This window comes from Gracilinanus agilis, chromosome 4 (assembly GCF_016433145.1).
Source record: "Gracilinanus agilis isolate LMUSP501 chromosome 4, AgileGrace, whole genome shotgun sequence".
Taxonomy (NCBI): Eukaryota; Metazoa; Chordata; class Mammalia; order Didelphimorphia; family Didelphidae; genus Gracilinanus; species Gracilinanus agilis.
In genome coordinates, this window is record NC_058133.1 from 499,895,796 (window position 1) to 499,914,157 (window position 18,362).

General features: G+C 42.0%; 1 protein-coding gene across 7 annotated transcripts in view; it reads right to left on the reverse strand.

Moving 5' to 3' along the window:
- Positions 1-240: 240 nt before the first annotated feature.
- Positions 241-18,362, reverse strand: part of GTF2I (general transcription factor IIi) — a 76,252-nt gene continuing 58,130 nt past the window's right edge. For 5 of the 7 annotated variants that reach the window (XM_044673072.1, XM_044673070.1, XM_044673068.1 and 2 more), the window contains 13 exons: positions 13,943-14,041; positions 13,409-13,474; positions 12,863-13,046; positions 12,163-12,215; positions 11,172-11,309; positions 8,586-8,663; positions 8,137-8,220; positions 6,912-7,095; positions 4,628-4,656; positions 3,717-3,758; positions 3,015-3,056; positions 2,428-2,506; positions 241-1,444 (listed from right to left, as the gene is read on the reverse strand). In XM_044673072.1, the coding sequence (XP_044529007.1) occupies positions 2,445-2,506; positions 3,015-3,056; positions 3,717-3,758; positions 4,628-4,656; positions 6,912-7,095; positions 8,137-8,220; positions 8,586-8,663; positions 11,172-11,309; positions 12,163-12,215; positions 12,863-13,046; positions 13,409-13,474; positions 13,943-14,041 (1,061 nt within the window). In that variant the 3' untranslated portion in view covers positions 241-1,444; positions 2,428-2,444. The remainder of the gene's footprint in view (positions 1,445-2,427; positions 2,507-3,014; positions 3,057-3,716; positions 3,759-4,627; positions 4,657-6,911; positions 7,096-8,136; positions 8,221-8,585; positions 8,664-11,171; positions 11,310-12,162; positions 12,216-12,862; positions 13,047-13,408; positions 13,475-13,942; positions 14,042-18,362) is intronic. The other 2 variants (XM_044673067.1, XM_044673071.1) reach the window with 2 other exon arrangements.

Consider the following 18,362-nt stretch of genomic DNA (forward strand, 5'->3'; position numbering starts at 1 on the left):
TCACTCACATTCCCCTCCCACCCCCGGAGAAATGGAGGGAACACGGAGGGGCAGAGCAGGAATGATCCTCCCGATGGCATTAGGTGGGGGCATCTGGACCCAGCTGCCCCCCACCCCAAATCTGCTCTGCCTAGGAGGACCCCTTCTCAGAAAATAATCTGCTGGCAGCACCCCAAGGCATCCCCCAACCCAACCAAGTATTCCCAGAGATGCGTAACCATAAAAGACTTTAGAAAGAAATTAGTGTGTGAAAGGCATGGATGAATTTTATTTATTACCCTATATCTACAATTTAATTTGAGGTAAAATATAAGCAACACATTAAAAGGTCTATTCTGCTACCATGTCATATAATTTTCCATTGTGAATATTGTGGCAAAGCTAATGAAAACTCTAAACCATCACATTTTCTAGCTTTTCATAGAGCTGGTATCATACAATTTTTTTTGTTTGTGAAATTTCAACACATTTAAAGTTTCTCCTACAAAGTGTGGGGAAGATATCAGAGGATGCGTAATTAGCTTCTAAACCTCTTAAAACAGAATACTGAAGCCTCTCTCTAACGCTGCTAAAGCCGCCACCTTTGGGAGAAGGGAGCAGGGCAGGTGAGCTGGCATTCTAATGTGGGGCTCTCCTAGCAATGAGACCCCAACCAAGCTGGACACCCCCCTCCCCCCCCATGCTACTGAATCCCAGCTGTAGCAGCTGGTCACGCTACAGGGAGGCTCCAGCGTAAAACTTAGCTTGCCCAAAATTCCATACCTGATTTTTAACTGTGCTACTATTCGGATACATCATGCACTCTTTATTTGGACAAAAATAAGTAAAATGGGAAGAGGGTTCATTGTTATCCACACACTGAGATACTGACCTCTTACTAACTGTCAGGTGAACCAGATGGTTTTTTATTTATGAAAAACATGAACCGTGATAGATAGCGTAGGAAAAAGTCCAGTCAAATATACATATACTATTGTCCACTCAGCCGTTAAGGAGAAACGGGAACCAAAAATCATTGAAATGATTTTTCAAATAGAAAAACTAAAGAACTGAACTATCGTAGGTGTTTTCGTCACTGCAAAAGCTGAGATGTGTCCAGCTGGAGAGATCTTCACTTGGCTGGAAAACGAACACCATTTCTGAAGTCTTTGCTGATTACGTAAAAAAAAAAAAAAAAAAAAAAATATCGATGAGATTCATCCCTGTCATTTTTCCAGCATTGCTGCAAAATCCTTAGAATATATCCCAAAGTAAACCAGCCATTCCAAATCTACAGTCACTCTGCTCTTTAATTCAATTCACAGAACTGCTGAAAAAGTAGACATTTCTATCTAAAAGTAGAAAAAAAGGTTTGTATAGAAGGTAATTCTGTTATACAATTATATTACACAGCTTCGGCTGTAACAGTTCCGGCAAGCTCTTCTCAACCACTGATACTTTTAAGCTAGAGAGGGAATAAAGAAAAATCTATTAACTTAAATTTCAGGAATTTCACCTTCATCCAGATCACAAAGTTTGAAGTCTGGTTGTGACTGCCTCGTTTATCACAGTCATCACAATTACTGGCATTCCAGTACTTAAATTAGGCCCCTGACACTCAAGTGGATGCTGGGCAAATGCCAATTACAACCCCAAAATCCATTTTTAGGAATTCAATCATCAAGGCCTTCAACGAATGTAAAATACTAACCCATAAAATAATTTTAAAAAACTGGACCCCCCACCCCCACCCATGAGTACTCATGATAATCCATATCTGGCATAGACATCAATGAGGAGGAGGCTGATCAACCAGAGCTATCACCCTTCTTCTTTGATGGGAGGGAAACTTAAGACTCTGGATATTATCTTCATGACAATGTACTAGCGTGTCTATGCTTTATTTAGTAAGGGGAGAGGATGGGCTTCCATTTCTCTAAGAACCCACCACTTTATCAGAATCCAAGCATCCTGATGCCAAATCAATGATTAGAAAAATCACAATTCTTATTTTCTTATTTTCATGGGAGGACCAAATATTAACCCAGAAAAGCACCTTCACTTGTACTTAGTTACAACGATGCTTCACTGATGATAAACATAAGAGCTGGCCTTCAGGTAGTACGTGGAGGCTTGCTTGCCCAGCATCCATACCTAGACCTAGCAAGGCCTCTCTTCCCAGCATTTCTGGAAAATGCTGAACAAGGGAGGGAGGTTTCAATCCTGCTCCAGGGTGGGCACACATCGAGCCAGAGTCCAACCAAGCTCAGGCCACAGAGCTGTGGGCATTTTAAAGAAGACTTCGACTGGGCTGGGGCTAGGGGCCTCTCAGCAGTGGCCGAGCACTCTCTAATCCTAACACCATTTGCTGAGCCCGCTCTCTAGGGATTGTAAAGTGCTTTACACAGTCTCTCCTTTTCATGTGACACACAACAGCTGCTCATTTACCCTAGGAATGAAGAGGTCTACCACGTTGGGTCTGGTTCCTGTTTGATCTGAGAACTTCCTTCTGTTTCCTTAATGTCTACTAAAAGAGAAGACAATAGTCACTTAAATCCTGCCAGGAAAGCAAATATGAATCAGTGCACCCATCACAATAAACTGCTTACTATATTAAGCTGTGATGTAATAATTTCAACATAATCAAAAGTCATAATATTTTCAAGGGAATAACTATTTCTCTGGCAATAAAACCAACTCATCATGTCTTAGGTATTTATTTATGGAAAAAAAGGTTCTGGGCATAGAGAAATACAGTGTGCAATTTATGCAACAACTATTCATGCATGTAAGCCTTCATCTTCATATCTCGTTTAAGATCCCTAAAATGACTAAGAAAATATGGCAACGAAAGGGCCCAAATGAATTACACAGCACTTCAGGTATCTTATAAAATGCTAAAAAATGTATTTATGCAAACGAGAACTAAACAGTCATTTGGTTCCACTTAAATACTTTTTACAAAGTCTACCACCCCCTAATCTTCCTCTCCTCATTAAGAGAGGCCACAAATTCCCTCTTTTAACCTTGAATACCTTCTGTTACAGGAACCTCCAACTGGCTTGGATCAGCAGATTCTACAGAGAAAAAAGAAACAACTTTTTTTTCCAGTGCCTTTAAAAGTTATTTTACAATAGATGTTGGATAAAAATTATGTACATGATAAAAGGGAAATATACCATATAAGATATAAAAATGATAAGTGACATATCAAAAATTACAATGTCCTTACAATGATGCATGCAAAATGGAGTAACTCTCCTTCATGAGACTTTCAGCAGCCTGGCTGCATATACCATCCTATGTGAGGAGTGAAAGCGCCCCTCAGAACTCTGCCCAAATGGAAAGCATCCCCACTGGTCACCCATAAAAAGCAATAGGAGCCATGTGGAATGTGTGACCAAGGCAGCTGTCCAGATTAGTGAACCCTTTAGAAAATGCCATTGCCTCTTAGTAGCATGCTCTAACCACCTACAGCCTGTCAGTGTACCCCCTCCAAATTTGCAGCCCTTCCTTTCTATCACGTCTCCCCCAAAGTGCCTCAGTGGAACCGGGCACACGTGCCACTGGGGCTACAACCACTCAAGAGGGCGGGAAGACGAGGTCCCTAAAAAGGTGTCTCTCTCCCAGCCACGTGGCAAACGGGCCCTAAACTACGGCATCTCATCTTTGCTGTGGGGTCTGTGGTTGATCAGAGACAATCCTGGAGGGGTGACAGCGTCTGTTATTGCACATACCTTGTATTACTGGGCCTTCCGATTCAGTTTGATCAACCAACTCTGGGAAAATAAGCGACATGATTGGATGAGTTCAAAAGGGAACATATCCTCGGGGCTTGTAATGTGTCCCTGTCTCTTGGTTAAGCCACACTAACGGGCACACAAGGAATCTACTTTGCCAAAACCTGATGAACTCTGAGGCATTCCATTGTTTGTATGTACACATACACACAGGTACATGCCTGGGGCCGAGGACACAATTTCGAATGTGGGCCCCATTTGAATGTTGCTGCATTTACAGGCTGTAGTTCGAGAGGTGTGAAATCTAGTAGGAGCTTTTGAGGTAGCAGCATTTTTAACTTGAACATGGTCAAGCTGATCTATAAACTTTTCTTACATGACTACCAGTCAAAAAATAAGGATCAGCCCACATCTAACAAATAAGCCCCAATCATACAACATGCTTTCCAACCTAACAAGACTGCTACCACCCTTTTCAATGTGGTCTCTGTCCCATTAATCACACTTTCTGATGACCACTGGAAACAAGAAGCTGTTGCTGGAGCACAGACTCTTCTGACTCTCCTTATTGTGTCCAAGACGCCTCAGAGCCCACAGAAGGCTGGCAGGTGACTGACTATGCCCACTATTCTACAGCCTTCCTTCCACCATCCCCACCTGTTCCCTAGGCTTTTCCTAAAGAGCTCTATTGAAAGGCTAAACTTTTAAAATTGAGGGGACAGGAGACCACCACCATGTCAGTCCAGCAAGTCCCAAGTGTCGTAAAACCCAAGCTCTATTTCAGGACAGGTGCTGGGTGCATCTCAGTGTAGAGACAGAGGAACAAGACTCCAGAGAAGTGTCACACACAACCAATGAGCCAACACTCCAACACCAGTCTCACTCCTATGATCTCTTGAAATACTCACGGTTATTAATGACAAGTCCTGGAAAAGGTCTGAAAAAGAGAGGCAAAATTGCTTTATGTTTTCTTCTATACAGCCTTAAACATATCCAAAATCAATTTACTCAAAAAGGAGTAAAATTACTGGCCCCAGAATCCCCGTTCACGTCCTTCTTCCCCACCTCTCCCATCCCCAACTTGCTCTTCCTTCTTGAGCATCACTGTCTATCCCGTGCCTCATATCCAAAATTTAGAGTTAGCAGTTACAGCTCATGTCTCAGAGACCAAGATTCAACTGCCACCTACTGCTTGCACCCACCCAGAACTTGCTTTAGACTCCTACTGAGATCATCCTAATCTAGGCTGGTGACTGATATGAGAGATTAGTAGGGATTTTAATAAGCAGAGAAAGTGGACCAATCATCAGGGGACAAAAAGCAGGTGGTTACCAAGATTAATAGAGACCCACGGGAACAGGCAAAAAAAGGTAGGTGCCCCCCAACAGATTCAAACCTATGAGGGGAAAGCAGCAGCTGTGACTCAGTGGCCATCCCCTGAAGCAGTGGCGTGCCAGCCATAATCTCCCCGACTGAGGCAAGGCTGCTATGGGCTGGGTCAGCCTAGATCCTCTCAGGAAGACATTAGTGCTAAGGGGACAGAGTTTCAACAGATCTGGCCAGGGTAGGGCATCAGGATAACTCCAAAAAGATGGTAAAATAACCAATGATCAAAATAGGGCCAAATACATGGTGTTAAACACAAGTTCCCAAAATGAACAACATTATGTGTCTAAGATGGCGGAAGCATGTGTGATCAGCAAGTTTTCTCTGACAAAGATCTGGGAATCATCCATGTCTTCAAGGACTGTCCTGTGGCAGAGAGGGAGACTTAAAGCAGAACCAGGAATATTGAAGGAAACTGAAAAGGGGCAAGATAACAGCCAAGGTCAGGAAAAATGTCTTCGTAACTAGAGCTGATTAAAAATAGCAAAAAGCTCCTTCAAGGGATGGGACTTACATCCAAACTTACACCCTATCCCCACCACTGGTGATCTTCAAACAAAAGCCAAACTCCTATTTGGGGGGTAGGTTATAGTAGGGACTTCTTTTCAGATTGCATTGAATGAGATATCCAGTGAAGGAAATCCCTTCCTACATTCCAATCCTGTGATTTGGGTTCATTCCCATTATTCTCTTTGGGCTCAGAACCCTCCCAAGTCAAGGGATGAATTCATAGGGGGGGGGAAACTATCCAAAAGTAAATGGCTCCATCACCTCCATGAGTCTAGAATCTTTGGGTTCTATCTACAACAGGTAGACTATGGTGAGGGGTCAGTGATCACTGAGGCCCAGTTTTCCAGGCCCAGAGTTCCATATATTCCTGTCAGAGGGTGCGCAGCACAATAGGTTGTGTCACTATTATCTGGGGTGGGGGGAGAAGTGGATAAGCAGAATGTGAGGAGGAAAGGGCACAGTCAGGCACAAGGTACCATTCCAGAGATCAAAACAGCAGCCAGTACACATCCCTAGAGCCACGAAGGCAAGAGATCCAAGATAACATGTGCAGCCCAAGTTGGGGTATGCCAAGTATGGAGGGAAGCCGTGCGTGCTGGGTTCCTTTCAGGGCAAGGTCAGAAAAATACCAGAAATCTCCAAGATAACCAGCCCCAAGACAGCACCATTTAATTCTGTCCCACTCTGCCAACAGCCACAAAGATATGGGCTAAGATCTACTCCTATAATCCACCTTCCAACTGATGCCAAACTAATTTTATGTTATCTAACAGTTTGCTGGTCACTTTTCAGCAGCCTTCCCCAATGATGACCTACCACATAATGCCAAGCTCTGGCAAGAAACTCCACATAAAACCCTCTCCAATTAGTGAAACCTAATTCAGAAGCTACCCATGAAGCCTCATGATGTCCTCCCGGTGTTGCAACCTCAAACAGTCCTCAGGAGATTGCTTTCTTATGTCTGTACCAGTCCTAGATCTGCCCTATATTTCATCAGACTAGAAGTTCTAGAAGAGGAGCCATTCCTGGTCTTCACTTTCTATCTGCCTCAGTACCCAAAAGTCTAGTGTGCTGAAATTGTTTTTAAGAGAGGAGCACAATTAAGTGAATTCTAAATTATAATTATATACCACCGACTTCTGCTTTTGCTCACAGTGAGGATTATGTGTGTGCCTTCCATGGGGTCAGTTGCCCTCACAATTTCACGGAAGCAGAAATTGCAATGTCAGAATTCCCCTTTATATATGGGTGCCACTCTTGGGACAGTTACTAGTGACAACTTTTTAGAAAACTTACCTAATGACAGTGAATTTGATAAATTCTGCTGAATCTAAGATCCTTCTCATGGAGCTGATTTCCAGGTAGCTGGGGGCTTTGAAGGCAACCCCAGGAGGCATCCCATCTACGACCACACAGCCAGGATTGATGGTTATTTTCCTATACGGGACTTTCACAGGAAAGCCCATGCCAATCGCTTCACCTGAGATAGAGAACACAAAGCAGGAGATGGGTAATTTTTTCACGATTTAAAAAATGAAATTATCCAGCTTTTCCCCTTCAAGAAATCACCTTCCATTTCCAACAGTAATTTTTAAGTATTGTCATGTGTCATTGAATAAGAATCCCCACGGCCCTTTTATATTTATTTGCCAAAGACAAACTAATTACTAGCTATTAAAGAGTGAACTTCATCACAATCCCATGAGTCGACTAGCATAGGAAGTATCATCACCATTTAAAGATTGAGAAAATCAAGGCTCAAAGCTTTGGCAACTGAAGAGATCATGTTGGTGGTGCAGTGGAAAGATCACTGGGGCCCAGAGGCAGGAGCCTCAACCTCAAAACACTTCCTAGCTGTGTGTCCCTAGGCCTGGACTCAAGTCATTTAACCTTTGTCTGCCTCAGTTTCATCAACTGTAAAATGGGGAAAATAACAGCAATGACCTCACAGGGTTACTATGAGGATCAAATGAGATATTTCTAAACTGTCTGGCACAGTGCCCAGTATAGAGTAGGGGCTTTATAAAACGCTTGTTCCCTCCCTCCCTAAAGATGATCTTGGATCTAGAGGTAGAAAGGAGGAAGGGTCCTCGGCCCCACTGTACTCTCTACATTGTCCTTCCTCCTTCTACAACTCCTCCAGAATGAGGAAAGCAAAAAGCAGAGTCATCATTGGCTGGTGCTACTTTTCCCTTCACCCAGTAACAAGGGGATCCAATAGCACTAAGACTTATCTTGGTAATTAGTGCTGATGAACACAACGAGGATTTTCTCAGTCTCTGCTGCCTTTTCCAGCACTGTTCAGTGGGAGGCACAGGACAGCCAGGAAATTCTTTGCAAATGACTAACTGGGAGATTCCTTTCCTTAAGTCTGAAGGGCCGTCTCTTAAGAGGGTAGTCCAGCAGTCTGGACACCACCTCCAGCTATGTCCAGATTAGGAGAACCTTGGGATGGAGTCCTCAAACCCTCGATGCCAATCAGATCAATATCCAGCCCTGGCCTGCAAAGCCCCAAACTCACCAAATTTGCGGCTAAAGAGGTCATTCACTTGTTCTCGCAGCTGCCGAGCCTTTTCCACTTTTGACAGCCTTTCACTCTCATCATCTAATAAGAATTTAAAGGGGAAAAAAACAAAAACCCAAGGCTATGAATGCACACTTCTTTACAGAAAAAGGCCTGCTGAGTGCATGATATAAATCCAATCCTTGATGTCACAGTCAACACTGCTAGTGATCTCTTGTAACTACAGGAGGATCAATGAGTATTAAGTTTAAATCAAGCTGAACACTGTTTCAAATTATAAAATCAATTCCGGAGAAGCTGAAGCCTCAATCTCCATCCTGAAGGCAGCAGAGCTATTTACAGGCTGGTCATTCATGACATCAACTCAATCACAAAGCCCAGGAGACCCAACTAGGTAAATGAGTGTGGATAAGAAGCAGGAAAAAAGAAAAAAGCAAGAATCATACCTGGAATTGTGACCTGAATGATGTTGAGGTCTTCCACTCCTGCTGCTGTGGTTGTGACATTGGCTGAATTTATTTTTCCTTAAAACAGAGAATCAGAGTTAGACTTGCCCAGGAAGAATACCTACATGTCTCTGCTAAGCATTTCTCTAGGGCCAGCACTCCCTTAGGACAGCATAGTAGGAAATGATTCTTTTTCACGTACACAGAGTATCTGATAAGACTGCAGGATCTGGGGATAGGGTCTGTGGCCTTCTCTTATCTTTTACTTTACCAAATAAACTAGTGTGCATGGGAGTACCATCCCCAAAGTACTTATTGAATTAAAAAATGAAAATTACGCCTCCCAATTCTAGACAATGAGATTTCTAATTTTGGATCAATCTCATTTAATTGATGATTAAACTCCACAAAGTCTCCCTCTGAAGCTTCACCCTGCTTTGGAGGTGACCCTGGACTCCAGAAGGTTATAGGGAGTTCTAGCAAATTTTGTCCTGCTGTCAAGACTCTAGTTGTGGTCCCATCAAATAGATTCTGCCCATTTCCCAAGGACCAGTTTGGCCTCTGAAAAGGCTCACTAGTCATCAGAAACTGGCCATGTGATAATGAATGCTTTGGCCATGACAACCCACGAACCAAACAAGATTCAAAATGGTGCCCATGCAGCCCCTTCCTCTGGCTTCAGTGGTAAAGGTGGCCACAGAGCAGAAAAGTAGAAGCACATGCTAAGACCTTTTCACAGCTATAAGATTGTTTGGAATGATTAACATGGTGGTTGAAACCCTGAATGTGAGATCTATGCCCAGTGACAAAAACAGGCCACTCTGGAATGCAACCTGGCTCGTCTGTGCCATTTTCCTGATAAACAAAACTATAAGACAGAAGGAATTTTCAGAAAAATGGATGGTTCACAGGCTTTTCTTAGAAAGACAAACGAAAGGACTTAGCTGTGGCTATTAATCCTGTCTGGTGCTCAAAGGCAATAGGAAATATCCCTATGAGGAACCTTGGGTCATCTCCCATGGTACTCTGTGCTCACAAGCTCATACTGACTGACTCTTTTCAAAAAGGACCTTCTGTTGCATAGGGTAGAAGCAGAAACTTTGTAAGAGAACTTAGGTGGAACCTCCAAATTCAATCACTATGTACTGACACTTAGTGGCTTCCACGCAAATGGCGAATGCAAAGGTAGAACAGGTGAGAGCAGTGAAAATACCAGGCAGAAATGGAGAATGAGAGAGGCCAAAGACTTGGAGACTATCCAGAAGCCTCACACATATTCATCATGGGAACATTCTCTGAGGAGAGAACAAGTAGGTCCAAGGAAATTCCTGAATAACATTTTAAAAATGACAGAATTTGCTTGTTACCACTGTGAGAGTCATTCCTTAATCAGCTCTACATATAATCAGATCACTACTGTTAAAGACAAAAATATAAAGCTTAAAAGAATTAAAAAAGGAGAAAAAGGTAAGAAATGAAATCAAAACAACTCCAACCCGACCTATTTAAACAAGGTACTGACACTTCAATACAAAAAAAAGAATGATAGGAAGGGCAATGATCATTATTATTACAATTTTGTATACAAATTTATCAAATGTAAATCTAGTGTCCATCAAGGCAGACCAAACGAGCCTTAAAAAATGTCATACTTGGTCAAACAGTAGGAAAGAGATATGGATAGGTAAAGGTGACACTTTTCAAATATGAACTTGCCTCTAAAATCTTATGGAGAAGTCTAGTATAAAAGATTAGGAGGAATGTACCCTCATAAAACAGTGAGAAGCAATAGAGAGGAAAACCAGTTTAAAAAAAAAAAAAGACTGGAAAGAGATCCAACTAAGTAAAGCAATTTTGAGGGCATTTAAGGAAGAAACTGGAAAGAGGAGAAAAAAAGAGATGCAAGATAGCAAGTGGCTGCTCCTCATTGAGGGACAGCAAAGACGCCAAGCTTGGACTCAGGTCTAATATACTAATTTTGGATGTGCTTTTAGAGGACATATAAGTGGCACTGAAGGAAAGAAAGAGGAGAAGCAGCTGGATCAGAGCAAATATATGTACAAAGGACTGTCGCTGGAAGCAATATAATTTTGAAGGATTCATTCTAAAGGAAAGGAAGATTTAACTAATGGTGCAAAAAACCCTCTGGTCATTATTACCCCCAAAAGGGACCCCCCTTTTCCCCCCCAATTTCCCAATATATGCATTCTTTATGAGAATAATAATCTTATGAGAATAATAATATGCCCCTACACATACCAAGGGCATGCCTGAAGAGGGTATCAAAAGGGAATAATCAGAATTTTGGAAACAATACAGTAGACTAACTCTATCATCACATAATAGGCTTACAAGAGGCAAGGAATACAAAAAAAACCCACTGGGCTACTAATAAAATGGCATTTGTTGGAGTAGAGCAAAATGGCACCTTAAAAGCTCTCTTCCAACAAAGCATCTCCCATGCATGTGTCAAAAATTTTCAAGATTCTTTTTAAGATATAACAGAGATAACCCTGTTTGACCCCCTGATCCTTTTATCAAGTGAGGCATAAAAGTGGGAGATGTATGCTCGCCAAAAGTGTTCACCAGTGTTATGGAGGAGATCCAGCGCAGGGTCCGAAGTCAAAGAGGGATTCCCTATAGATGGTGAAGTCCTCCAGATTGGTCCTTTTTGTGGGTGACACTGTGGAGATTTCATCAAGCCCGAGAACACTGCAGAGCCTCCTAAATGAGATCCAGAATCACTCGAAAGAATTTGGCCTGACCACCATCCATATGAGAAAAACCAAGTGGATGAAGAAGGACGGTTATCTAGGCTATAATATGCAGCTGAGTGGAGGACTGTTAGAGCTCATCTCGTGCCTCTATTTATTTATATGTACAGATACAGATAAATACAGAGAGAGATTGGCGGACACTGCAAAGGAACACTGCCTTGGGCTGAATTGAGTAGTAGGACAACAGGCTGGATGGCCTTTGGGAAATTGCAGTTGCCTTAATGATGCCAAACTTCTCCTTGAAACAAAGGCCTATGTTTTTAATACCAATATTCTGTTGCACGGCTGCAAGTCAATCATAGAACATTACAGTCTCCTAAGAACTGGAGCTGAGGATCCTTCAAGGACCATGAGAGGCATTTGGTAGGTGGGAGCAGGCTGCAGTACACCCCAAACAAGGCATTATGATGGGAGATGGGGCATAAAGGATGTCAACAAAGAACTGTAAGACTCAAAGACAGAAGGGGCTGGTCACATGGCTGGAGTAAGACTACATGACACCCCATTTGTTTCGTTGGTATGTTCACGGGGTCAAAAGAGACTGTGAGGAAGGCCCCCAGAAGGGTGGGCAGACATGCCCTTGGAGGAAGTTGCAGGAGGACATGGAGGAGTCCATGGGATGGGGAGGCACCAAGGAATTGTGATCTGCATCACTGGAGGGAATGCCCTGATCAATGAGCTCACAGACCCACTGGAGTAGAATTTTAAATGCTATCTTTGTAACCCAGATTGTTTAAAAAAAAAAACAACAAAAAAAACACCCCAACTCATCAAATATTCTTATTAGTAATCATACTTACTTGGAGGGCTTTTGGAAGTGCTTTCTTTAATGGCAGTTTCAAACATCTCAGGCCTAGGATGGAGGTAAGATGCAATTTTAATCAATAAAATGACACTGTAATTACTCAAATAGCAAACTTTAACCTAAAGAATATCATATCCCAAAGACCTAAAATATATACAAAACAAGTATATAAATCTTTGTTGAGAGTAATATTTCTCTTAATTCTCTTCAGTAATGAATGACCAGGGGTGTTATGTATAAGTGAAATCCAAAAATAATTATTTAACATTTTCAGCTTCTTCTTAGTCCTCTTCTCCTGAACCACACAACCAACAAATAGTCTTGAAGAAATCAGCTAAAATGACAGGCATTACAATTTCCTCCCTCATTTTTCTTGGCTATATATACAATGTTAATATACTCTCAAAACGTCAGAAAGAATTCTTGAGACACATTCAAGTCTTCCCAGTCTGGATTCTAAAAGGACAAGGCCTTGAGGAGGACATGCCCTTCCTGTGGGTTAAAACAGACATATTTAGTGCTTTTTTGAATAATTTTTCCATTGCTGAAGACTGGATCTCAACATTAACTAGCATTGAGTCTAACTTCTTAGAAAACAAACTAGAAGAGCATCAGGGTGATTCTAGCTATGCCTCACAGGAAGTAAGCCAAAAACATATTTAATGGAAGGGGTGGGATTAGCTTCACTCCCATACTTTTTAATGATAAACTTGATCTTGGCTTTATTTCTGAGTATCTTCTCCAGCCTTGGAATGCCAAAAGTTGATGGTCGTCTGAATGGCACACCCTCCGGTAAGCCTTCAACATAAAAATCTTCAGGGAAAGATTCGAATAATGCAAATGGTACCTTCACGGGGTGTTTAAGGCCAAGAGCCTCTCCTAAAACAGAACAGAACATTGAACAAATGCTATAATCATGGAGCACTGTGACTAAACCCACATGGATTGTGACACTCAGAAATGGGGAGGGGGAAGGAGAAGATGACACTGGAAGAAAATGGGGTCATGGCCACACACACACACACACACACACACACACACACACACACACACACACCCTCTCAAGTGGGGTAGAAAAAGTCTGAGCAACCAAATGGACACTTTAGGATCTCTGAGTGAAAGGAGCATCTATCTGTAGATACATTATTAAACATTCTAGGACAGCATACTTGGGATCTGGGATGCTTTCTTAAAAATCTTTAAAACCAGAAAGTGCTTACTTTATTTTAAAATATACTTACCACACTTTTCATTAAAGAGATTTTCAACCTTCTGTTTGAGGTCTGTAATTTTAGCATTCCAGGCCTCTGCAAAGAAAGAGAAGAACATAGCCAGGTCACGCCACCATAATTCAGTGACCTGCCAAGGAGCCCAGGAGCATGGAGGGAGTGATCCTTGTGGAGAATCTCAATGGCATTCTGAGAACACCCCAAGCCCCACCATTTCACAAGTCTAAAATTAGTGTGAGAAAAGCTTTGGAGACTTTCTCATTTTGAAGTGTAATACCAACAAAAGCAGATGCTCCAGTATTGCCTTCACAGATTATTTTGGCCCCTTAAAGAAAAGGCTATCCCACCAAGAATACTCATTATCGTCATCTTTACAATATCAATTTGACCATTTAGTGCTACCAAGTATAGGGTGTGAACTTCAGTCAACCAGAATTTTCTAAACAGACTCTTCAACAAGATGAAAGAAAATATTCTTATTAAAATTCCCTTTCATATGAATTTAAAATTATGAAATCCACTAAACTGAGAGGAAAAAAAGCTTACCAAATGAAAATTCTCTCCCTCGAGGCTTGAAGGGTGTATTGGAACCATTAGTCTGGGTAGGAGTTCGAACAGCTGTAGTTTGTGGCTTATTATTAGGACCTAGAGATGCATAAATAAGGATTATTCACCAATGAATATAATCTTAAGGGATAGCCATTATAGAGCAATAACTAATATACACCATCTATCTTAGAGAGAAATATAATAAGAATTTTTAAAATAATGTTTATTTAAAATTTCTCAAACCATTAATCACCCTTTCATTAGTTCTCTCTCTTTCCTTCCTTCGAACAATTAGTGAACCAGTTCAAGTCTACACTACTGTCATCTTCCAGTTCCTCACCGAGTGTGGCTTGCCAAGTGTCTGTTGTGAATCCTGCTGGATGAAGCTGGCTAATGTTATGAAACCCTGCTCACTAAGTCCATAACCAATTTCTAGTACATCATCTCGACTCGGGCCTCAGTGCCACCAGGCAATCCTCTGGTGCCCCTCTCTAATGGACTATCTCACTGACCACGCATCTCTTTACTTTTCTCAAGTGTCCTATAGTTCCCCATTCCTCCTCCCTCTCAGATGAGGAGGACCTCACCTCCTATTTCACCAAAAGATTTGAGGCCAGTCACTCACTAGCTATAGTGTGACCCTGGGCAGTTCATTTGTCCTCTGCTTGTCTCCATTTCCTCATCTGTAAATGGGGATATAAGTTCTTCCCTCCTAGAGCTGTGGTTGAAATCCAATGAGGTAGTAACTGTAAAGCACTCTGCCTGATGCTTGTTAAATCTTGCTATTCTTCTCCCCTTTTCTCACACTTGGCAAATCCCTCTACATGTATAAGTGACCCCATTCCTCTTAATAATATTTAATTTCTACCTGGCTCCTGGCTCCTTCCCAGACTCCATTTCTTCCCCATCTTATAAAAACCATCAAGTTCATCCATCCACCCTACTAGCTGGCCCTTTTTATCAGAGGGTTCAGAATTTTCTAGCTAATTCCATCACCTTGCATGGGTTAGACTGTCATCTCTAAGCAGATGGCTTTATCTGATTCTGCCCCAGCTTCTCTCCTGACCTCCAGGCTCAGTGCCTACTCAATAACCAGAACTGGCTGATTCAGGTGTTTCAAACTTTCCATGTGCGAAACAGGGCTCCTTTTTTCCAAAACTTCCCCCTCTGCCAAACCTCCCTTATTACTGCTGAGGGCACTGCCAGCCTCTCAGGCGCTCAAGCTTGGAAACTCTCACCTTCCCAACTTTTGCACTCCCCTCCCTCTCCCTTTTACACCCACTACTCTCCATTCACACAGCCTTTACCCTGGTATAGGCTCTCAAGACCCAAGGTACCAGCTATGCCCCCTCAGCTCCCAGTCTGACCATGCCACCTCCCATCCTATTCAATAGAGCTTGGACTCTGAAAGTCCTTCACAGAGCAGGCTCCTGTCCAGGCACTCTACAGTCCATGCACAAAGGCAGTCCTCCATCCTCAGACTAGGGGTGTCTGAGTGTCCCCTTCCCCCTCATACTTGGTCTTGTTGGTTATCTTTCCCTCTAAGCATGATGAAAAGTGACTGTGCTGCTACTAACTCATAAGATTGATAGGATTGTGGATCTAGAGCTGGAATGGGACTCGCTATTCCCAACCTACTTTGTTTTCTTTAAAAAAAAAAAAAAAAAAAAAAGGAAGGAAGGGAGGGAGGGAGGGAGGAAGAAAGAGAGAGGGAGAGGGAGAGAGAGAGAGAGAGAGAGATATGAATAGAAATTCAGGTGTGAAATAGCTAGGCCAAGGGGACATGGGTAGTAAAGCAAAAGCAGGATTTAGATTCAAGACCCTTAACTTTCCCCTAAAGATGTTTATATCACCCATTCTCCTTTAGCTTAGCATATAATAATAATATTTTTAATAAACAGAATGCTCATTCCCACAACCTATAAGCATATCACTATGGTCAAATACAACCAGAATTTTTGCAAAGATAATCTTTTCTTTTAAAGCCAGGTACATTTATTTAAATTTAATAAATGTAATAAATGATGTCAAAACAAAATTCCCACACATATACAGAAGCACACTTAAAGAGTTATGATGCTACCAGACATATACATATACATATAGGTATATATAGATATATACTAACATATAAATGTATATATGTATAGTACTGCAAAGACAATCTTAAAGAAAACCAAAAAACTGAACAAAAGGAAAGGTAGAACTTCTTAATAGTTATTATTGGCCCCAACAAAATATTAATAGTTTAGGTAAACATAATTTTTGGACTCCTAATGATTGATCTTTTTTTTCATAAGAACTCCAGTCCCTTTTCCCAAATATGAATTCCTTTTTTTAAGATTTTCTATTTTAGCCTACCATGTAGCTCCTATACATATTCTATTTTTGTAAAACATGCAGTTCTGCAAGCTATTTTTCCTCCAGAAACAAAAGGGCCAAACCAAACTCATAAATGACCTGAAGCAGAGCAGACAGAAATAGGCATGTGGACTAATCAGGTCTTTCTTCCTGCAGAATCAGAGAAAACTCATTCTAGAAAGGACTTTGAGGAATAATATTTCTGTTTGGCCCACCCTTTTGTCTTTAGATAGAGGTTAAGATGGCCTTACAATACTGATTGCTTTCTTCTTTCCTAAAGACCTCCAGGGCCAGCTACTTGGCTGGAAAAGTTGGTTGAAGGGAGATCACAGAGGCCTCAAAGGCCAGGCTTTAATGTGTAGAGAATGGGGAGCTATTAAAGGCTTTTATACAACAGAATGACAAGGCACAACCTGACACTGCACTCCAAATTGGTTTAGGGCAATTGGATCAGTTAGAAGGGAAAGAGATGGAAGGCAAGATACCTGTGGCAGGCATGGGATGGCAGCAGGAAAGGAAAAAGCTGAAGGCCAGACATGAGACAGGGGAGTGAACAGTCATCTGGAGAGCCATCAGACACGAAGGATGATGTAGCACTAGAAAGCCAAGAGTGGCTAGCTCCTGTGCTCTGAATTCAGCTCAATTGAGAATGGGGCTGCCAGAGTTGGGGAAGGCAAGAAGAGCGAACAATTGGGTGGAAAAAACACAGAGTTCCATTTTAGTCATATGAGCTCATCTCCAATACGAGATGCAAGAAGAAATGTCAAAAAAGATAGGAGTGCAGACAGCAGTTGCTAGAGATACTGAAGCTAAGCTATAGATCTGAGGGATGGATTTCCACAACAAACTGAAATCTTCTGGGCTTAAAGTGAAGTCATATTTCTTCCTTTTGCTCATGTGATTATCAAATGAGTCATTCAACTTTTCTTCTTCCTAAACAGAACCACCAAAAACACTTAACCACTTCTTCCAAATTCTTTTTCTAACCCTTTATCTGCTATTCTTTTTGAATTCTGTGTTGAACTTGAAGCAACGTGAGAAAAGATACTTCCCAGACTGCTAGTTACAGTGCTTTGTATCTAGTCAACCTGTATCATGCTGGCTCCGGCCTCTGCTTTCTGGAGCTTTAGCTGGTGAGACTTCATTTGTGCTGTGTACAGAGCAAGCCCTACAGAGATGCTAATTATTTCCTATTGGGTATAAGACCAGCAGTATAGAGAGCGGCCAACAGGTTCTTGGGACAGGACTGTTCAGATAAACCAGTGAGACTTCCTTCTGGTTCGGGCAAAGAATTAAAGCATGGTCTATTCCAAAAGTTAGTCCACTGGTCTATTCCAAAAGTTAGTCCACAAGAAAAGGAAGAAGAGCCTTCCTCAAAGAGGCTCCTCCATTCCCTCCAACTGGGCTAAGTAATAATTCTTGCTTTTTTAGGAAGAAACTTTGAACACTGAACCTGTTCCCAACAACCTGTTCCTGACATTTGTTACAGCCCCTCTAAGTGTTCAGCTTCCTAGGTCTAGGTCTAGGTCTAGGTCTAGGTCTAAGCCCTTTGACAGCTAGGGTAAGTAACTCCTAGTTCATCTACTCTGATCGACTTACTCTCCAATAATCTCAATGAAGGCCTTAGGCCATTTTCCAACAAACCTAATTTCTTCCTCAGGAAAGGAAAAAAATCAAATAAACGGGCCTCTCTTCACTACGTGTTGGCCTCTCTCCAATTAATAAAAGCATGAACCAGGAAACTTTGCCTCTTGTCTAGAGACCAGGGTAACTGTGCCCTTATGCCCACTCCTCCATGAAGGAAAGCTGGCTTCATAACAAAGGAGCGTCCTAACAGAGTGTGCTCTGACGACCCACACAAGAGGATGTACTTGTTACACTTGAGATGGCAGTGATAACCTTGGGGGCAGGGACTTCCCATTCAATCTGTCCAACAGAGCACTAGGGATGGACCAATGTGCTTCTTGAGCCTTGCCCTGTGGAAGGGCAGAAGAAAGAAAAAACAGAATCTGGTCCACCGCCATCACAACTCTGTCCATCTCAGGATCTCCAGTTC